The following is a 23,392-nucleotide window of genomic DNA, read 5'->3' on the forward strand; positions in this document are numbered from 1 at the left end:
GAAGCCCGGGGATTGGGGCATGCCTAGCCCCTGGGGCAAAAAGTCCCTCAACAACAGAGACAGCTACTAACACCACACTGACTCTAACTAAGAACTATATATACTAACTACAATAACTATACAAAATATGAACAGAGAAAGTCCAAACCATAGGGAAAGAAGCCTTGCTACAGCAAGAAGGGTCATTCCAGCAACTGTCACAGAAGGAACTGAGAGGGCACAGGGCCAGAGGCACCCATTATACCAGTGCATATGTGTGTAACACCAGAGGGCGCTAGAGCCGGCCCAATGGATACCACCAAGGGAAAAATCTCCAGCAACTGTGCATGTGGTGCACACACACCTAGCATGGAATGGACATGAGGAAGAACTCGAAAAAGAACAGTAAAGCCTTTCATTGGTGTTTCATTCATTAATTTAAACAGATTTGAGAATTACATTAATTATAGCACAACAATCTATTTAGATGCTAAAAATATTACTATAACAAAATGGTACCATGCCTATCTTAAAAGCCCTAGGTGCCTTTGACATAAGATCACAAAAACAAATAATAAATAGTAGCTAATAACTAGCTTTCCCTCAACCCTTCCCCACCACCACCTATAGAAATCAATCCGCAATTGAAACGCTCACTATCATACAATGTACTTAGCAAACAAACAAACCATACAGGTCACTCGGGCTCTGCAACAGAATCCACACAGACAGAGTCTTGTATGCCACATAGAACACCAATGATATCAACAGGGCTTCACATGGGTGCAAGGGTCTGCACATGTGGATCTGATTGCAGGGTTGGGGCCTCACACATTTAGAGCTGAGAACGTGGATATTGTTCCTTTAGAATTTCCAAAAATCCGCCATGCCCCTGTGGTTACATATCAATAGAAAACCAAATTCATCCTGCTGAATAACCTGGGATGAATTTGGTCCCATATATGGAAAGCCTTTAGCTTTGACTTCTTATAATCAGTTACTGTTGGTCACATTTATATGAAAATAAATTTTAAAAAACCACTAACACTCACTAACCCTTCACCTTGTATAATCTGTTCATGAAACCTAATACCAATAAAGTTCCCCACGTGCACTGTGGGAATAATACCAAAGGCCAAGTGATTTTAACTATCTACTTACTTTAGTTGTAAAGGAGCCAGTTTTCGCATAATGATTCAACATCTGATCACAATGTAGGTTATGGTAATTAATTGCATCCTTTTTTATAGTCCAAAAAAAGGATGTCTCTTCATTTCTTACCAACCTAGACTGGCACAAAAAAGAACCTGCATTATGATTCCACAGATTTAAGACCCAGGAAACTTTTATTAACATATCCAATATCAACTGCTCATTTTCTGCAGTATATCAAAGTTATACCCATGATTCCATTTTGTGGGCCCAGGAAGCTGTGCCCTGGCATAGCTGTGATAACTTAGTTGAGAGAACATGTATAGTCACAGAGCCTTTTAATTCTATCTGCTCCTTAGAGCATTTCCAAAGTGAATTCCTCTGAATAACAAATGAGGACTTGTTGACGTGCATATGCACATACGCTCTTCTGCCTGCAGGACAAATGGAATTGTAAGGCTCCAGGACATATGTATATATTTTTGAGAAACTCCCAGTCCCAAAGAAAATAGTAAAAATTACAGTTGCTTTGGAGGCCCTTGTGTCATCTGCTCAAGCCCCATTTTTTTAATTGGGTGACTGACTGGCTCATGGGGTGATTTTCTAGTCTGCTCATTTGTTCACAGGGTTGCATCACTAATATCTTGAGCATCCATTCACACAGAGACATGTGTGAGCTGCTGTAGAGACAGTCATCCTTGTCTTCCAGAACTATATGATCAGTAAAAGTGCAACATAATAGATGGCCAAAATAACTTGGTAAAGCTTTGGTATGAGTAGGTAGTAATGGCCACGTAGACTGCCAGTGGCTTTACTTGGTATGCTATAGGATTAAGTACGTGCAATAAGTTGTTGGCGTGCGTGGTGTGTAAATACAAGTTAAATGATTAACTAATAAATCAGACACGCAACTTCCTTGAATGGCAAGACCACAGATTTTGTTATCAATTACAGATACCCCCCCCCCCCCCCCGGTTACACAAACCCGATTTATGCAAATCCGCACTTACGGAAAAAGTTCCGTAAGCTAGAAATAGGAGGGGGTTTTGGGGGGTTTTTTGTGTGTAATTGTCGGGTATATGTTTCCAACTTACGCAAAATTTGAGTTACGCAAGGCATTCCGGAACGGAACGCTTGCGTAAGTTGGGGAGCATCTGTAATAGACTGGCCAGTGCATAGTTAATTTGATGTACAGTACAACACAGGATAAATTACTTCAGTAGGGGCTGCATATACATTTGATGGGCACTGCATACCAATCTGCTGGACCACAAAATACATCCCATGCTGATACTGGGCCAAATTCTTCCTACTGTAAATGCACTTTAGCTGGCATTTCCTTCCGCTATCCAGCAGGCAAATTTTTGCTTTGTGTAACTCCATTGAATCCAGGCAGAATTTGGCCCACTGTGGCTGGACAGTAAGAGGAAGTGAATTAAATGAGACAAAAAAATCAAAACTTATCCTACACATATTTTTAAAAATATACTTCAAGAAAAACAATAAGTTCATATGTAATCCTACCATTACATCATGAATGTCATCTGAACTGTCAAGGCCAGAAACTTCTTCACACAAGACATTTCTTTTGCCTTTAAAAAAATCATGTAACAATAATACAACATAGATAAATATATTGTTTTAAGGCCCACAGAAGTTTTGAGCAATAGGGAGTCACATCTACAGAGGGCTAGAAGTAGGCAAGAGCCCCCAGTCCCAGACAGATTTTGTGAGAGTAGCTATGTGTCCTATAACAGATGCTCTACATTTATTTTATCTCCCACGATCTGTAGGCTGAGATCATTAGCACCCATAAATTATTATTTTTTCTTTAATATGAATATTACACACACAAAATCATGTAAAAAGAACATTAAGGTTACAAAATCAAACACTAAAATTTAGGAAATGCCCGCATTAAGGCTGCCCATGCAACCCTAATTCTGCCCATTGTGCATATGCATTATGATGCAGTCTGTAATTACATGATAACATACTATTTTTTCCAGAGGATCAGGATAGATGGTGCTCACCAACTGAGCAGCTATTCAATATTTTGTTTTATCCTCATTGTTAAGTGACTCCATCCTTTCTGTACTGCATGCTACTCAAATCCTGCTCTGAAGAAAGAATTATCAATTTCCTTGTGGGCTTTTCTACAGTGCTCATCGCTATAGCATCTGACTGCTTCACAAACATTACTTTATTTTCACAACACTCCTGTGAGATGAGGGGGTATTATTAGAGGATTGCACTTGCACACTTTGTAGCTTTTGTGGGTGGAGTTTATTACACATGCTGGGGCTCTTGCATTCCTCTATTCCACCCCACAAGCTCCCTGTGTGCCACCCTTCTATCTCCCTCTATGTCAGGGACTCCCTGCCTCTCCCTGCAATCTCCTCCCTAACATGGGTTCTGAGTGCTCCCCATTGTCCCCTCCACCCATACCAGGGTCGTCCCCCCCACCCTGCCCCAGATACACTGGAAGACTTTAATGGGAGCCATCAACCAGTTGTTTGATCTCCAGACAACTGCAGAGCTGCTTGAAGCTGTGGTTGTGCTAACCAGATAGCAGGGGCTCCAGGTGTCCCCCATTTTCCCTCTTTCCATTTTCTAACTTTCCTCAAAATCAATAGGTTTCTGTCCACTGATGCTCGGAACACTCCCTGCAACTTTGGAATTGGAAGTGGCATTCACAAATTATCACATTTCAGACAAACACAAAAATGCCATCAAGTTGAGTGTAAGGCCTTCACAAGCTTGGCCATTTATTCCAATTTTATCAATAGGGAACTGAGGCACAGAGAAATTAAAGTCACAAGTATCCACTAACTTTGGATGCCCAATTTCAGACACCTGAGACCTGATTTTTCAGAGTATTTAGCATTATATAGCACAGCTCCCGCTGACTTCAGCTACAGCCGAGTGCTCAGCACTTCTGCAAGTTAGACAACAGTGTATCAAGTTGGGCACTCAGAAATGAGGAACACACAATCAGTGACCATCTGTGAAAAGTTGAGTGTAGGTGACTTGCTCAGCATCACATGGGAACTCTGTGGTTGAGGCAAGAATAGAATCCAGTTCTCCAGTTCACCCTCAAATGGCCTTTACCATGAGACCATCCTATTTCTTCCTGCAGTTTCCTGCCTCATTCATTAGACAGCTTTCAATTTCTAGAAAAAATGAGGTAGGGGCCCTACAGACAACAGCCTCATTCACTACAGAACCCACTGGCTCCCAGTGCCAATCTCCCTCCTTGGGCTCTTCATCCAATCTCAGTCTCCCGCTCCCGGGGGCTCCTTGTTCAAGCTTCTTTGTCCAGCCAGTTCCAATTCTCCCCCTGCACGTCAGCTCCCTATCAGATTTGTCTACCCTACTCCCACCACTGTTCCCCCGAGGTCCCGGTCTCCTTGACCAACTACTCCGAGTCTCCCCATCATCTCTGAGAAGTCTCTTCTGAGTATGTCAGAACTTCAATTTTTCAAAGGGTTAGAACTTGGCCATATATGGGCAGATTTTCATAGGGACAGCACCTTGCCAAAAGGCCACCATCTTGCCAAAATTCAAGTCTCTGTTCCAACCCATAGGGACGCTAGACCTTCTCAAAGAAAAAGTCACCAGAATGTTTTTAAGATGGGCAAAACCATTTTTCCCCCTAACCTTGTTCTCAGAAATGGCCGAATCATTTTAGCTGAAACTCTCCCCCAAAAATGCAGCCTGAGGCAGACACCTGGCCTTATAATGGGAAGTGAAGGGCAGTCTTAATTATGAGCTGCAGGTAGTACCGTCTACTCTCATTACGGTATCAGGCTTAGCCTGACCTGACAGCCCATTAATCATATTGTATGACTCATCCCTTTTTCTGGTGCAAGTAGTTTGTACATCTGTAACACCTTTTATCCAACAAACATTAAGCTATTTACAAATAATAATGTATTAAGCCTCAACACTGCTGGAGGCAGGTCAGCATAATTATTTAATAATAATTATTATACAGTTGGGGAAACTGAGTCACATAGCAGTTCAGTGACTTCACAAGGTAATAGGAACATACAAATGATCAGACTAGATCAGGCCAGTGGTCCATTTAGCAAGGTAAGCTGTCTGTAACAGTTTTCATATCAGCTGCTTCAGAGGTAGGAGTAAAATACTTCATAATGGACAATTAGGCTATAATATGTCTATGGGGGGAAAGTTCATATATAAACCCAAGCAGTTAGTAATTGTAAATAGTAACATGGCAAGTCAGTGATAGAGCCAGGAACAGAACCCAGGAATCTGTCTTTTGCTCTGGCCAACAGATAGTACTTTCTCTACATTAATATCTCAAGTAGTCCAATCTCAAACAACCAATGAAGAGGCATGGTTCCTGGCACAGAATATTATAGGTGGCACCAGTAACAGCAGCAATAATTAAGACTGCCCTTCACTTCCCATTATAAGGGAACTTCAAAGAGATCTCACAAAACTAAGTGATTGGGCAACAAAATGGCAAATGAAATGGATAAATGTCAAGTAATGCACTTTGGGAAAAAAATAACTCCAACTATACATACAATATGATGGGGGCTAATTTAGCTACAACTAATCAGGAAAGAGATCTTGGAGTCATCGTGGATAGTTCTCTGAAGACGTCCACGCAGTGTGCAGTGGCAGTCAAAAAAGCAAACAGGATATTAGGAATCATTAAAAAGGGATAGAGAATAAGATGGAGCATATCTTATTGCCCTTATATAAATCCATGGTATGCCCACATCTTGAATACTGCATACAGATATGGTCTCTTCATCTCAAAAAAGGTATACTGGCATTAGAAAAGGTTCAGGGAAGGGCAACTAAAATGATTAGTATCAGAGGGGTAGCCGTGTTAGTCTGGATCTGTAAAAAGCAACAGAGAGTCCTGTGGCACCTTTAAGACTAACAGAAGTATTGGACCATAAGCTTTCGTGAGTGAATACCCACATGCGTCTGACGAAGTGGGTATTCACTCACAAAAGCTTATGCTCCAATACTTCTGTTAGTCTTAAAGGTACCACAGGACTCTCTGTTGCTTTTTAAAATGATTAGGGGTTTGGAACGGGTCCCATATGAGGAGAGATTAAAGAGACTAGGACTTTTCAGCTTGGAAAAGAGGAGACTAAGGGGGGATATGATAGAGGTATATAAAATCATGAGTGGTGTGGAGAAAGTGAATAAGGAAAAGTTATTTACTTGTTCCCATAATATAAGAACTAGGGGCCACCAAATGAAATTAATGGGCAGCAGGTTTAAAACAAATAAAAGGAAGTTCTTCTTCACACAGTGCACAGTCAATGTGTGGAACTCCTTGCCTGAGGAGGTTGTGAAGGCTAGGACTATAACAGGGTTTAAAAGAGAACTAGATAAATTCATGGAGGTTAAGTCCATTAATGGCTATTAGCCAGGATGGGTAAGGAATGGTGGCCCTAGCCTCTGTTCGTCAGAGGGTGGAGATGGATGGCAGGAGAGAGATCACTTGATCATTACCTGTTAGGTTCACTCCCTCTGGGGAACCTGGCATTGGCCACTGTCGGCAGACAGGATACTGGGCTGGATGGACCTTTGATCTGACCCAGTATGGCCGTTCTTATGTTCTTAAGATCAACCACTATGAACTCAAAACGGTGAACAAGTTCATATATCTGAGGGCCACTATCGCAGCCAACCTCTCACCTGAAACAGAACTCAAAATCCACATCAGAAAAACTGCCGCAACACTATCTAGACTGAGCAAGAGGGCATGACAAAACAGCAAACTGACAGAATACACACAGAACTGTGTGTATCGTGCATGTGTTATCAGTACACTTTTGTATGGGAGCGAGACATGGACACTATACTCTCATCAGGAAAAGAGGCTCAACAGCTTTCCTATGCGTTGCCTTCATTGAATCTTTGGAATCTCCGGGAGGGATAGAGTCACCAACACTGAGGTGCTCAAGCAGGCCAGCATACCCAGCATGCAAACACTCCTCAGAGATGCCACTGCTAGTTTGGGCATGTGCCGAATAAATGATGGGCGCATCCCAAAGGACATCCTCTACGGCGAACTGACATCTGGAAAAAGACCCAAGGATGCCCAAAATTGCGTTTCAATGATGTGTGCAAGCGAGACCTCAAAGAAATGGACATGGATGTGGATAACTGAGAAGGTTACACTCAGTACAGCAGCCTTAGGAAAGAAGGCTCTATAAAGGTCTCCAGAGTTACAAGAGGAAGCAGTCCAGCTTAGCAGAGAAAAGAGCTCGCAGAAGGCAGAGCCCAAAGGGACGAAACATCATCTTTAAATGTGACAGATGCAGCAGAGATTGTCTCTCTCGAGTGGGTCTCTTCAGCCACAGTTGCCATAAAACCAATTAAGTACATTCTTTACCTCTCGGGGCGCATACCCAGTGTGACGGGTTGGATCACAGAAACCCCCTTGGGAGCTGCCACCTAATGTGCAAAGACTACCCCTGCTTCTGTTTTCCCTGCCAGCTCAGGATTCCAGCACCCTGTCTTGCTGAGCCAGACACTCCAGTCTGCTCTAACAAAGACTCAGGGTCTGAATCACTAGTCCCAAAGCTGCAAGTTTACCTGAAAACCAGCTCACAGGAGTGTGCTTGTCTTTAGCACTCAGATGCCCAACTCCCAATGGGGTCTAAACCCAGATAAATCCGTTTTACCCTGCATAAAGTTTATGCAGGGCAAACTCATAAATTGTTCGCCCTCTATAACACTGATAGAGAGATATGCACAGTTGTTTGCTCCCCCAGGTATTAATACATACTCTGAGTAAATTACTAAATAAAAAGTGATTTTATTAAATACAGACAGTAGGATTTAAGTGGTTCAAAGTAGTAACAGACAGAACAAAGTAAGTCACAAGCAAAATAAAATAAAATGCGCAAATCTATGCCTAATCAAACTAAATACAGATAATCTCACCCTCAGAGATGCTTCAGTAAGTTTTTCTCAGACTGGACACCTTCCAGGCCTGGGCACAATTCTTTCCCCTGGTACAGCTTTTGTTCCAGCTTAGGTGTTATCTAGGGGATTCTCCATGATGGCTCCTCTCTCTCTCTCCCAGTTCTCTTCCACCCCTTTATATATCTTTTGCATAAGGCGGGAACCCTTTGTTCCTCTGGGTTCCCACCCCCTCCCCTCACTGGAAAAGCACCAGGTTAAAGATGGATTCCAGTTCAGGTGACATGATCACATGTCACTGCAAGACTTCATTACTCACTTGCCAGCACACACATATACAGGGAGACTCACAGGTAAACAGCCATCTGCAGACAATGGGAGTCATCAAGATTCCAAACCATCATTAATGGCCCACACTTTACATAATTACAATAGGCCCTCAGAGTTACATTTTATATTTCTAGTTTTAGATACAAGAGTGGTACATTTCTACAAATAGGATGATCACACTCAGTAGCTTATGAGCTTTGTAATGATACCTTACAAGAGACCTTTTGCACAAAGCATATCCCATTTGCATTATAGTCACTTATTATCAATTTTTTTATAAAACTATCCCAGTTACATTATATTCACTTATGATCATGTTTTTATAAAACCATGTAGACTGCACAACGTCACACCCTCCTCCTGAACTTACTGCCAGAGACTTGGACACTGACCATGGCGGAGGCAGTATACCTAAAATTCGTTTTTGGGCTCCCCTACTGGGCAGACACTCCTGTGTCCCCCAAAAGGGAAAGAGACCCTGACCCAGCTGTAGGCTCACAGCTACCAGCTATGAGGGACCTTTCGCTGGCCAGCAAAATCCCCCCCCCTTTCACTTAGGTTGGGTTTGCTTTCAGCTAGAGTCCTTGGGGTTTGTTCCCACCGCAGCAGTCACCAGGACCCCAACTTCCAGCTCCAGGATACATGTCTCTGTGCACCTCTTCCACTCCATTACAGCCAGGTTATGCTTCTGGGTCTTACTTGCTTTGTCTCTTAAGTCCAGGCTGGTGGGCAGCCTTTTCTTTTTCCAGGTCAGCCTTTTTCCAGGCAAATTGTACATCAATTTCCATTTGTTTTCCCTTGAGACCATCACTTGATGAGCTGGGACACCACAGAGAACACCCTCCTGCCAGAACAGGCACCCCTCCCCTCCTGTCTTGCTAGGTTAGACACTCCAGTCAGCTTTAGCACAGACAGAGGTTGGGCCACACCCATCTGCAGTTCACTGAAACTGAGATGTACTCAGCTCAGGGGCTTCTTAGTTAACAGAGACATTTCCAGCGCCCATTGTTCAGTCTTTCTGGGCAATTTGCAACTTGTGTAGTTTTAGCTTCTTTTGATCTTCATTCTTACTTATTTTGCTTCCTTTTCTGTCCCTAATTCCCTTTCCCGAAATAAGCAAACAGAAAATAACAAACCAGTAACCACTTTGTCTGTTCTTCAGCCACCACACTTAAAACTCACTTAAAATCACTACCAGTATCTCAAAGCAATCAGCTGTGCACAGATCCTGCTCGACTACGCCACTGTGACGGGTTGGATCACAGAAACCCCCTTGGGAGCTGCCACCCAATGTGCAAAGACTACCCCTGCTTCTGTTTTCCCTGCCAGCTCAGGATTTCAGCACCCAGTCTTGCTGAGCCAGACACTCCAGTCTGCTCTAACAAAGACTCAGGGTCTGAATCACTAGTCCCAAAGCTGCAAGTTTACCTGAAAACCAGCTCACAGGAGTGTGCTTGTCTTTAGCACTCAGATGCCCAACTCCCAATGGGGTCTAAACCCAGATAAATCCGTTTTACCCTGCATAAAGTTTATGCAGGGCAAACTCATAAATTGTTCGCCCTCTATAACACTGATAGAGAGATATGCACAGTTGTTTGCTCCCCCAGGTATTAATACATACTCTGAGTAAATTACTAAATAAAAAGTGATTTTATTAAATACAGACAGTAGGATTTAAGTGGTTCAAAGTAGTAACAGACAGAACAAAGTAAGTCACAAGCAAAATAAAATAAAATGCGCAAATCTATGCCTAATCAAACTAAATACAGATAATCTCACCCTCAGAGATGCTTCAGTAAGTTTTTCTCAGACTGGACACCTTCCAGGCCTGGGCACAATTCTTTCCCCTGGTACAGCTTTTGTTCCAGCTTAGGTGTTATCTAGGGGATTCTCCATGATGGCTCCTCTCTCTCTCTCCCAGTTCTCTTCCACCCCTTTATATATCTTTTGCATAAGGCGGGAACCCTTTGTTCCTCTGGGTTCCCACCCCCTCCCCTCACTGGAAAAGCACCAGGTTAAAGATGGATTCCAGTTCAGGTGACATGATCACATGTCACTGCAAGACTTCATTACTCACTTGCCAGCACACACATATACAGGGAGACTCACAGGTAAACAGCCATCTGCAGACAATGGGAGTCATCAAGATTCCAAACCATCATTAATGGCCCACACTTTACATAATTACAATAGGCCCTCAGAGTTACATTTTATATTTCTAGTTTTAGATACAAGAGTGGTACATTTCTACAAATAGGATGATCACACTCAGTAGCTTATGAGCTTTGTAATGATACCTTACAAGAGACCTTTTGCACAAAGCATATCCCATTTGCATTATAGTCACTTATTATCAATTTTTTTATAAAACTATCCCAGTTACATTATATTCACTTATGATCATGTTTTTATAAAACCATGTAGACTGCACAACGTCACACCCAGGGTCTCTCGAGACTGAAGGATGCCTACTACTACTATATGAATGCTTTTATAATAACTTTCTTGTATTAAATTAATCTCTGCTTACCAGTTATTTAACTACATAGGCATCTTTAGGTGTTACTAAACACTCTTCACAACTAGGCATTGGGAATCAGAATGAGTACAAGCATAATTGTAATTATCCATACAATGGCTTCATTGAAACAAATGAGGAGAGGAGTTCATCGGTAATACAAATTGGAGTGTGCAGGAAGGGATGCCATTTACATTACAGCAAATGTTCCTGAAGCTGAAAGAATGGGACCCCTCATTTTCCTTGTGCTGGGGTTAGAATCACTAGCAAGGAGGTAGCACTTCCTTCCCTTTAGGACAAGCACGGATCCATGTCACAGAAGAGTCCATTCTCAGCTTTTCTGCTTTACTCTCTGGATTTCCTTCTGTCTGATCAAAAAATGGCATAGTAGGTTTGCATGTTTATTGTCCTTCAGAGACTCTAGATGACATGTTCAGGTTACAGGAAAAAGAAGATTTATTTCCTAACAGCCAGATCTGCAAATTTAACCTACTTACCAGCAAGAGGCTCATCTGGCCCTCAATACTACAGCCCCTGTAAACCCCTTTTCTTCTTTTCTCAAAATCAGAGACTAAAAGTGAAAATCTGCATGACTAGTTCTGATAATTTTGTGTTGATTATTGTTATGAGAAATGCAAAGATTAAAAACATGATAGGACATTGTACATAAAAAGTTATATCCACATCTACGTGAAAGCAGAAAGCTATTTAGGTACTCTACCATTCTTCCCACCATCTTCACAATCAGCATCACACTCGTCATCTTTATTGTCCTGTAAGTCACTTCTTATGGAAAACTTTCTCTCCACCCATCCTTTTTTCCTTAAACTTCTACGAATTACTGGGTAGGGTCCACAGATGGTAAAAATTTTCTTTTCCTAAGATTGCAAACAGATACTTTAAAATGAAAACACAGACACTGCAAAAATATTATGGTTTATCTTTTATAAGTAAGGTCTACATCAACACTAGTGCAATGCCTTTGAAGCTGCAAGCACTACAATTTAAAACCAGAGGGGAAACACTGGATTCATTGGATTTCAGTAGCACCTACAACATCTTAGGAGACACACACACACACACACACACACACACACACACACACACACACACACACACTCTTTGTCCTGAAGGCAATCCTGCTGATTATTCCACAACAGTATTAAGCAATTTCCCTCCAGTAACAAGTGGCTGGTTAGCACAGTGGGAATACATATCACCCTGTCATTTTGGGAGAGCCAAATTAATAAAGGTGAACTGCAATGTTACAAATGACATTTGGCCATATCTATCTATCAATCAATAGATAGATAGATAGATAGATAGATAGATAGATAGATAGATAGATAGATAGATAGATATGTATTTATAGCATGCAATCACCATCTTATCTAGGTGTCAAATGGATTTATGTCTTTATCTATTCTCTGTCACAGGGTTTGTTCCCCTCAGCCCGTAAACCCCCGCAGAATTCAGCAATAACAAATTCCAGTAAGAGAAGAGCAAATGTATTGTAGTTCAATGTGAGGAGGATGTGTACTGACAAAGCTCTGGCGGGGGGGTGGGGGGGGGTGAGGGCAGTCTTTGTACAGTGCTATCTACACTATAGCCCTGCCTAAACTAGGGAGAAGGTATTTTTTTTAAATACCAACACAGTTTTAAAAACCATTTAGCAGACAGGGTTTAACAACTTAAAAAAACCTATTAGCTCATTATGATCAACTCCCAGCTGGCCCCCAGGGAAAATATTGTTAGAAAACAGTATCGTAAATGGAAAAACAAACCACTAAAATCTATTGTCAACACACATACCCTGATTGCCTTGTCAGCTAAAAATCTTGCCAGCTTATATTTGTCCAGTTTGGGGGAAAGAGGAGACTCTTCTGCAATTCTCTGGTTTATCTCTAAAAAAGATTATTTAAAAAAAAAAAGCTATCATGCAACAGGAACTGTAACCAATTAATACATAGAAATAGAGGACCATCTTTTGCAGTGCTCACTCATTTCTAGTCCCAGATCTACACCCTGAAATACTCAGCACCACGATGCCTAACTTCTAGAAAATCCCTCAAACAATATCATGATCCACAAAGCCTGAGTTAGGCTCCCGATGCAATGCAGGGGAGAGATAGCACCTAAGAATGTGATCTGCAAAAGTCAGCATGCTAAACAGTGAGCCACCTAAGCTAGCCAATGGGAGATGCTGAGGAGAAGGTGTGTGCAGGGCCGTCCTTAGGCTTACGCAGCATACGCAGCTGCACAGGGCACCATGAAATTGGGGCACCAAATTGCCCCAAATTTCATGGTGCCCTAGGCAGCTGCGTGCTGCATACGCGGCAGCACCAGCCCCGGCGACCAGCCCTATCCCTCAGCCGCCCCCCCCCCCCCCGCAAAGGGCAGGGCCATCCCTAGGGGGGATGTGGGGCCCCGGACAACTCCCTCCGCCCTGCCTCTTACCCTTCCCCCCTGCTCCGCCCCCGGCCCGCCCCTATTCCACCTCTTCCCCCAGCGACCCCGCACTCACCGGCAGCGGCGGGAAGCAGAGCAGCCCAGCCCCAGCCCGCTCTACTCTGCCAGCTCCCAGCTGCAGCGCTCCGCTTCCTGCTGTCGGTGAGTGCAGGGAAAGGATCACCCCCCACACTCACCAATGGCAGGAAGCAGAGAGATGCGGCCCCAGCCCGCTCCGCTCTGCTTCCCTTGCCCCGGCCCCAGCCATGTCACTCGCGTTGGGGAAAGGACCATCCCCGGCTCTTACCAGCGGCGGGAAGCAGAGCGCCACGACTGGGAGCTGGCGGAGTAGAGCGGGCTGGGGCTGGGCTGCTCCGCTTCCCGCTGCTGCCGGTGAGTGGGCGGGGGGATCACTTCCCCCATGTCCCCTCCCCTGAGCAACACAGCTGGGGCCAGGGCAAGGGAAGCGGAGTGGGCTGCTCCGGCCCTCCGCTAATCCCCGGGGCCACTCTGGGCCTGTGGGGCCCCCAATTTGGCCCCCCACAGCTCCTGCCTCCCAGACCCTGGGTATGGGGAGGCCTGGGGCCCCACACAGCCCCCCCGTGGGGGAGCTGCGTAGGGCTAGGGATGGCCCTGGGTATGTGCTAAGCCCCATCCCCTCATGAAATTCAGCACCTAAATCTGGGCTGCAGAAAGGGGACTATCTCTGCTAACAATCCACAGCTGGGAACCTCTCTCCTAGAGACAAGTGGTTTAGGTGCCTAAGCTGTTTATTGTGAGAATGAGTTATGATCCCACCTTACCCCACACAAAATGGACAGTGGTAGAGATCAGAGTCAGTGGACCAGAGAGACTCTAGCCTGCTGCTTATGGCACCCACCTGAGAAGTGGGAGACCCAGGGTCCAGTCCCCTTGGTCCAATAACTATTTAAGTATTTACCCAAAATGAAACAGCTTCAACAGGAGAGAGAGCTCCACATCAGAATATCCTATGGCTTAGTAGTTAGAGCACGGTCCTAAAAGGCAGGAGACTCCCCTCTTCAAATCCTCCCCCCCCCGCAGGCAGAGTGGGGAATTGAACCCCCATCTCCCACATACCAGGTTAGTGGTCTAACCACTGAGCTAAAGGTTATAAAGGGATGGCGGCACCTCCACCACTGGCCAGATTTTGAGTGGCATGTGAGCATTCCTACCAGATCAGACCCTGCAGGCAAGATAAGTGCTCTTTCTCTGGTTTGTGGATCGCACTAGGGTTTACTCAGAACAGGTTTCTGGGCACCTAGAGTGAGGCAGCAGCATGCACATCCAGAGGCAGAAACTTAGGAAACTTTTACCCTGAAAGCTTAGGCACTGCGTGAGTTTGGGTGCCTATGGGGTTAGGTGGCAGCCAACTGTGGGTTTTGTGGATCACAGTGGAGTCTAAAAATGTGACTTGGGCACCTAAACCCCAGAATTAGGCACCTAACTACTTTTGTAGATCTGATCACTTATCAAACATTTTCGGGTGGTAGGTAGACACTAATCCTTACCTATTTCCTAAATAAAGAACCAATCCAGCAAACACTTAGGCACATGTGTAACTTTAGTCATCTCAGTAAAGTTACACATGTGCTTCAGTGTACACAGGAACAGGGCTAACCTTTGTTTTCTAACTATTATAAATAAAGTGCCAACTATCTCCATTTGCCCCTCAACCTAGCCATCATTCATTGGCTGATCTTTTTTTACAGCTATTGTGGCAGAAGTGAGACTTAAGGAGAGATCTGAGGAAGGAGAGAGTAGTGGCCTTATGGATCAATTCAGGAAAGGAATTCCACATCTAAAGGGCTGCTTGGAAGAAGGTGCACAGACATTGTGCAAGAAGCTGACAGGTGGACAAAGCTGGCATTGTTGGCAGAGTGGGGGAACGGGGGGGGGGGGAAGTAATGCAATCCAAAAAAGAGCAGACAAGTATGGAGGAGACAAGTTGCAAAGGGAACCTGAATTTGATACAATGAAATGGGGAAATCAATGAAGCTATTAAAAGAGGAGGATATAGTCAAAGAGTCGGGCAAGAAAGGTGGCCTTAGCAGCAATATTTTGAATGGAGTGGCAGTGGTAATGAGATCATTAGGGAAGCCAAAGAGGAGGTGGTTATAATTGTTAGGGTAATAGATGATGAGGGCCTGAATGAGACTTTTAGCTTTCTGGACAGAAAGAAAAGGATGGGCTTTAGAAATATTTTGCAGGAAGAAGCTTCAAGAGAGGCTGCTGTGGACAGGACATTCCTCTGCACAGAAAAATATTACTATGGAAAAAGTAAAGACTAATGAGCTTTCTGATTAGTCCGATGATTACACCTCAGCAAAGCTTCCTTTTTCCACCAGTTCCTGCAGAGAAGAGTAACTTCCTGTGAAAACTACTTTTCCACATGAAGTCTACGAAGAAAGAAAGTAAATTTAATATGAAATGACAAAACAGACCTCCCCATCCTTGTCAAGTATAATGGAAAGTATGGTTATTCAAGGTCTGATCATGCAACCAGAACAGCAACAGTTGCACCATTCTCCCCATACGGAGCCCTTCTGGCTTCAGTGGGACTCTGCATGGTCCACCCACGTACATCCAATCACTGGATTGAAACCTAATGGAAAGTTACCTCTGTTGAAACGTTGCCAAGATAGACTACATGAACTAAACAAGTTTCCACTGGATAAGATTCCATGATATCAGCAGATAGGGAATTTAGGAAATGCCTTGGCCTTTTTAAATAGCTTTAAAAGCCTGGACATTAAGGCCAGATCCCAAATCCAATTATCTCTATGGGAGTCTTTTCACTGATTTCTATGGGCTTTGTATCAGGCTTTTAATGAGAAGAAAGTACTGCACTTTTATATATACCCATTTGTTTTAATGATCTTGTGCAAGTATTCAGTCAGGATATTACTTTGGGAAACCTTTAATGCTGTTTTGTAGTTATTTTGCTAAAAAATCTAGCATTTTCATTAATAAAACACAGCACAGTGTGAATTTAGTCACAGCTGAGAATCAGCTTGCTGTACAAATGTGTGTGAAAATGTTTAAATTAGGAAATACCAACATTAAGGTACTGACCAGCCAGAGACTTACCAGGAAGCAATCCCTGGTGGCAGCAAACTGTGGGAAAATATTTGTTCACACCAAGTTTTGGGATTTTCTGGGGAGGGAGGTTGGTTCTTATCATTCCTATCAAAGAGAAGAGACAGTTTCCAAAATACAGAACTAGAGAAGTTATCTGAAATTGATAAGACTAGATGTTATAAGTGAGTTAATAACAAAAATAGCCATAAAGAGTCAAGGAAGAAATAGTTAAAAGCTCCAATTATGATACAAGCTTTCTAATTAAAATGAAATGAAGCTGATACTAGAAACCTTTGGTGGAATCAATTTCTTCTATGATTCCAATTACCCATTTCCATCAATGGAAGGAACTGGTTAATTAATATATGTGAGTTTATTTCATGGTGGGAAAAAATAATTTTCTCTATAGATTAATAAACTCTTTTAATTTAGGTATACAAATTATCTCCATAAGACATCACTCAAAGGAGATGTATTAAAGACAGTTAGTTCTCAAGGACCTGATTCTGAAACGTACTGAGAGCCAAATGCAGTTAATGCAAAATTAAGGGTAGCTAATCCTTTATATTCTACAAGAAATGAGCAAAAAACTATGTGAGGTAAGGAAGGAAGAAAAACTGGCTCACCAGCATGTTCCCTTTTCTCCTAACCCTGCAGCAGTCTCTCCCTTGGGAATCCACATTAGCAGAGAGGGTGAGGTTGAAAGTAGACACAGGATGACTGGTGGCTCTCCACCAGATTTTCCACACAAAAATCCCACAGGCTAAACTTAGTAAATTATTCCTTTGCACTATGGAATTCCTCACCTTTGTGGTATATTTCTGGACAGACAAAGTTGGAGGAGACTGTAACAACACAGCTCCTGCAGGAACCTAAATATGTTTTCCAGGGACTGCAACAAACCAGATGTGCAAGGTGTGGATGGCTCTTGTGCCAAATGGATCCCTGAGCTCTGCATATGTCTTGGGAGATGTGAGAGTTTAAGGGTAAAATCTCCAGTCTCTTCCATGAAGGGACAAACTCTGCTACATCTCCACTGCTCTAACACCACCCCATCCTCCTCCTCAACCCCAAACTGGAAGAATTCCATGGACACTCCAACAGTTGAAGATTTCAGAGTTTCCACCTCCCTAGTCACAAATAACCAGAGCAGGGAAGAATGGGACCCTAAATGTATCATTTGACTGAAATCCCACTCTATGTCTGTTGCTCTGGGCTACTGCTGGTTTGAAATCGCTGTATAAAGATGTCTTTGCATTAGGAATAATGTCTTATATATAATTTTGTAGATTTTATTTTAAAAACTCAGTAGACTTCATAACATACAGCAACGATCCAGTGAAACAAATCTGTAGTTTTAATTAGGCATTGAAATTAAATCATTAACAATTCCAACTATACATTTTATCTCCTAAAAGGTATAGTATATAAATATTACATCCTGATCATTAGAGACGACATAATCCCAACCTTCGACTTATCATTTTTAAAGAATATAAGCTGTCCCATAAGTAGAAAGTCTAGATAGGCAATGGACATTGAAAAGACATTGTGCGGGGTAATTCATCTCTGAACAAGTGCTAGCTAGGGACATGTCCTATTCTCAGACTAAGGGATCTTTTGTTAGAAAGAGATTATGAAAAAAATTAATTATATATTGATATTTTATAGCTGTCATCTGACTTTAGCAAAAGTTTGATTAAAAATTCATTTGCAAATACAAACTGTTTTCTTCTTCTCTTCTTTCTTCATCACTTAAACCCAATGGGAGCAGTCTTCTTTCTGCATGAATCTGATTCATCATGATATATTAAGCTGTGTCATTGTTACTTCACTCTTTGGCTATTTGCCCTGTAAATTTAGAGAGAGAAGATAATTCAATTTGTTGTCATATGCTTCCATGCTACATTTTCTCTATCTCTTTTTATTTTTCAATATTAAAGGGACAACACCAACTTAAAAACACACACTCTTCTTTTTGGGGATGCTTTCCCTACCATAGTATTGTTCACTGTATGTAAGTGATGGGAAATGGCTATAGAAATTATGCCAAACCAAAAGTATGCAATCGATATGCAGTCCTCCTAAGTGGCATGGAAGAAAAATACTTTGGAGGTATAAAAAGGTCAGAGTTTCTGTAACAACGTGGCAGTTTCAGCGATGGTCTCCCAAATACACCTGTGCCCCTCCGCAACTAGACCTATATAGCCTGTGTCTGAACTGCACTGTCTGCCTGTGAAGACCAGGAGCTACTAGGGGCAGGGACTTGACTTTTGGCTGATCCTAAACGTGAAGAGTTGTAGAGCGCCAGTGAGGGCAAGTCACCCTTACAGGGGGGGCAGAGGGAGTTCCCAGGCCAGGCTGAGCACACTAGGTGGCCTGTTTAACCAGCCTTTGAGGATATCCCTAGCAGAGAGAACTGGACCGACTCAGGCTGTTCTAAGGGGCAACCTGAACACAGAAGTAACTTCCGTGGCCCCATGGAACCTACTGAGCGGGGCCTGGCGAGCACCCACCTTACCCTCTGGGAGCAGCTTCTTTCCCCGGGGCTGCAGGCCCTTCCCCTCCGCCGGCTGCCAGCGCTGCACGCTCCGCGCGTGGCCATTGTGACCTTCACGGGCAGCCCGGGCGCTGTGAGTCACTCAGGATAAGGGCGGCGGAGGGGCGCCGCGGCCCCAGCGCCCAGGGGAGGGTCACAAAGGGTCGTTCCCCGGTTCAACCAGCGGCTTGGCTGTTACTGAGCATGCGTCAGCTACCTGGGCATGCCCACAGTAACATCGGCCGAAGCTGGTGCCCTCCGCTCTCTCGGGTGGCGGCTGCTGCTCTGACTTGCGGTTGCAGAGTGAGCCCTGCTGCGAACCGGGCTGCGCAGGGGGGGCTGGGCCGAGTGTGTTGCAAACTGAATGCACAGAAGGACCACACACGTGGAGGCAGGGGAAGGAGGGAGGCGGATCAGCAAAAACAGGAGTACCCCCTCCCCGTCCCTCACACTTTGCTACCCCTGAACCAGTCACCAGAGGCGCGGAGAGGTGGCGTGGCAAGGCACTAAAAGAGAGTACTTGCTCCTGGCAGCAGAGCGTGCAGGGAGCGGTTTGGTAGCACCATACTGCTCACGGTGTCACTGCCACAGCAAGCAGCTCCTGCTCCCACTGAGTTGGAAACCCCACCCCGCACACAGGGGTCTTGGAGGTGCGGCTTGGAATCGCTAGCACCGGGGAGCAGCCAGAGGCGTCAGTGGGAAGGGGACCGGGACTCAAGTCAGCCTGGCAAGGAAGGATAAACAGTGACGTTGGGGATAGAAGAGGCATTTAGATTTACAGGAGTATATTCCCACCAGTACCGGGTTTGTAGGTAATAAAGGCAATCTGGCTGAGGCTGAGCTGCCTGGCCATGATTTCCGTATTAAAATACCTGATAGTTTAGCTCGATATTCTGGACTTCTTTGATGGAGTTGAACAAACTTCCAGAGCGGCAGCATTAATTGCCTCAATGCTGCTGGATTTACCAGGCGTGTGGGGTAAATGCAGGCAAACTGCTTGCCCTGGCGCACCTTTTAAGTTGAATGGCAAATCTGTGCATCAAAGGAACATTGCTGCCTTCTCCGACTCCACGGGGGATGAGAGGATGGCAGGCAGGAAAGGAGGTAAACACCTTGGCTGAGTAGAACTGAATCCTAAAGACAGGTGGCTCCTTTCTGATTTATTTTTTACTTGCTCCTATTCCTCCCATCAAAGAACCATCATCAATCTAAAGCAGTGGTTCTGAAACCCATTGCCCAACCAGCACACAGTTGCAGCCCATGTGACATCAAGAGCCATACAGGTAGTGTATATATCAGGGGTTGGCAACCTTTCAGAAGTGGTGTGCCGAGTCTTCATTTATTCACTCTAATTTAAGGTTTTGCGTGCCAGTAATACATTTTAACGTTTTTAGAAGGGCTCTTTCTATAAGTCTATAATATAGAACTAAACTATTGTTGTATGTAAAGTAAATAAGGTTTTTAAAACGTTTAAGAAGCTTCATTTAAAATTAAATTAAAATGCAGAGCCCCCCGGACCAGTGGCCAGGACCCAGGCAGTGTGAGAGCCACTGAAAATCAGCTCGTGTGCCGCCTTTGGCACCCGTGCCATAGGTTGCCTACCCCTGGTATATATAGTGTGGATTCAGCCCACCATAACACATGGAGAGCTGCTGCTGCATATGTGGCCCACAGTGGTAACTAGGTTGAGAACCACTTATCTAAAGTTGATGGAGAAATTTTAAACTGGACTTGTTGACATTTTTAAATGTCTCCCACTGTCACCTCAGTGTCTTAATCCAAATTCTAACTCAGGTCATTTTACCTGTCTTACCTAAATTCTCCCTGCCATTTCAGATGAATGTAGTACTTTTTCACTTCTTGTTGAAACTTTTCTTTAAGTTTGTAGTATGCTGTTAACCAGCTGACAATTCTACCTCTAAGGCAGTTAAACTTCAGTGATGGGTGAAGTGACCAGTGTTTTAAGTCCTTCGGGTCCCCTGGTGATAGGTCCACTGGTGAAACACATGACATTATGCCATTGTCATATCATTGGCTTGTCCCCTACCATTCCTGAAAATCAAAAGTTAACTTGCCTGCCGCAAAGTAAAGGACTAAATCAATGGATTCTCTACAGGGCTATTACTGTTTGGTGCAGAATACCTCAATTTTTCAAATTAATGCTGATGTCAATGGAAGTTGAGGGCTCTCAGCATCTTATTGGTTTGGGCTATATAAGAGAATTAAGCCCTCAAGAGGACATCATGGTCCCTTTTTTATTTCCTTTCCCTTCAAGCCCAGTGATAAAATAATAGTCTTTCTTCATGTCTGATGTGTTGAAAGGCCTTGGTCGATCATAAATTTGAGGAGAAGGCAACTTCTTGGAGACGAGGATTTAGTTTTACAACTGGCAAGTATGTTACCATATAAAAGAAATAGAAAACAACCAGTTAAAATACACTCAAAATACTTCACATAAAACCTTCACCCGACCCTACCCACAAAATGGTACACGCAAACCAGTTAAACAAAATACCTAAACCCTGATAGTATGATGTTTTCAACCTCTCAGTTCTCATTCCATCTATGATGTTTAAAAGTTGTTCCAGTGGTTTTTGCTTTATTTTTGTAAAGACAACATTCCTTTCTGCCCCAGTGAACCCAAACTAAACCATTCTTGTTTCTATTTGAACATCAGTTGGGAGTGAACTTTTTCCAAATATTAAAGATACAACATTATAGGAGAGATCAGGGTTTCCTGCTGCCTTTCTTGAAAGAGTTAGCATGCAAGAATACCTCCCAAGACATTGGAAGCTTTTGGTGAAGGATGGGTATATCAAACTTTGAATCGTAACATCTAAGACAAAAACAACAAGGAGTCTGGTGGCACCTTAAAGACTAACAGATTTATTTGGGCATAAGCTTTCGTGAGTAACATCAGCTTTCAATATGGGTCCAAAAGTCTCTGGCAACCTCTGGTGAAGGGTAGATTAGCTGGTCATAAGCTGCTGCACCAAATACATCCATAATCTTAAGGGGATGGAGAGGGTATTTTCCCTTTTTTCCCAGTTGCATAAATGTTTTTAAAGTGGTTCTTGAAAACCGTAAGAGCCTTTGCCATGTATTAAAAATACAAAAATAAATGAAGCTCCCCAAAAGCAGAAAAGAAAAAGTCCCAATGTAGCTGCAGATCTCCACCCTCGTTATATGTATCCTGACCCTTGGCTTATTCCTTTCTCCTCAAAACTCTGGGAAAAGAGAGATGGCTTGCAGCATGCCCTTAACATCAATTGATTTGGATTATTTCGGACTAAAGGAGGGAATGAATTCCAAAGTCTAGGGCCCGTCATGGAAAATGCCCTGTCAGCAGGGAAAATGCCTCTCAAGCCAAAGGGTCTCCAGTTGTCATGGAAATGCTTGTGCTGTCACAAATCCATCTGACTTTGAGATAGATATATGAGAAAGTAGGAGGAATAGATAGGACTTTGAGGGATAAACACTTCATTTAAACATGATTTATTTTATAATTATCAAAGGTTGTTAGCAAAATAAAAATATGAAAAGGGGAAAAAAATCACTTTTAGGAAGGATACATTTTCATATGTGAAAGAGCAAACAGATTCCAGTGAAACAAGGCATTCAGCCCAGCAGTCATCCCACATAATATTATTTGTTTTGTTTTTTTCATTCTGATTAAGTTACAGGGTGAGTCAATAGATTTATAGATTTTGTGCCAAGCACTTAGAGTTTCGTGACTTTTCAAGGCTGATATAAACTAATGGTTGTTTCTCCTTTTTCACAGTCCATAAATTTGTTACAGAAAAATATTTTAAAGAATTGTACGTTTTCATCTATGCAAACTGGACTTCAATCCACATCTAGACTCCTTGTGATAAAGACCTTTATTTTATACAAAAGTATTGAGATGCAAAACACTTTTACAACTCCTACAAAAGTGAAGTATAAGCAAAAATATCAATTATGACCTGTACTCATAACTTTACAAAAGCATTTATCAGTTATATTGACTGCATAATTGCAGTTATATTAGTCTTTTGCAAACAAATGAGACCTACTGTGTATTGCCATATTTATTTAAAAAATCATATCTCCATAACCCATAAGTAATTTATGACCTTGTTTCCAAAGGGATCTTTTAAAGCAACAGAACACTAAACGTTTAGATACTATCAGCAACCTAACATCAAATAATATTCTTACACAAAAGATAAAGTTGCATTAAGAAATTTCACCTATATATTTCAAATTTATTAGAAAGGTACAGCATTTAGCTTGAAAATAAATTTTGTTATTCCTTGGTCCCTACAGCTGGAGCTATAGCACTGTCTACAAACTGCTACAGTTAAGAAGCTTTAAATCTAACAGTTGATTTATTGTATTCTATTCTACTTGCTGAATCCACC

At 43.0% G+C, this 23,392-nt stretch overlaps 1 protein-coding gene across 1 annotated transcript in view; it reads right to left on the reverse strand.

Moving 5' to 3' along the window:
• The window catches only part of TTLL8 (tubulin tyrosine ligase like 8), a 55,174-nt gene extending 36,920 nt beyond the window's left edge, over positions 1-18,254 (reverse strand). Inside the window, exons 1-6 of the mRNA XM_065419884.1 lie at positions 18,176-18,254; positions 16,460-16,555; positions 12,716-12,807; positions 11,625-11,781; positions 2,656-2,723; positions 1,141-1,269 (exon numbers count right to left, since the gene is read on the reverse strand). Coding sequence (XP_065275956.1) covers positions 1,141-1,269; positions 2,656-2,723; positions 11,625-11,781; positions 12,716-12,807; positions 16,460-16,555; positions 18,176-18,254 — 621 coding nt within the window. The remainder of the gene's footprint in view (positions 1-1,140; positions 1,270-2,655; positions 2,724-11,624; positions 11,782-12,715; positions 12,808-16,459; positions 16,556-18,175) is intronic.
• Positions 18,255-23,392: the final 5,138 nt, after the last annotated feature.

Source organism: Emys orbicularis, chromosome 1, assembly GCF_028017835.1.
Source record: "Emys orbicularis isolate rEmyOrb1 chromosome 1, rEmyOrb1.hap1, whole genome shotgun sequence".
Classification (NCBI taxonomy): Eukaryota; Metazoa; Chordata; order Testudines; family Emydidae; genus Emys; species Emys orbicularis.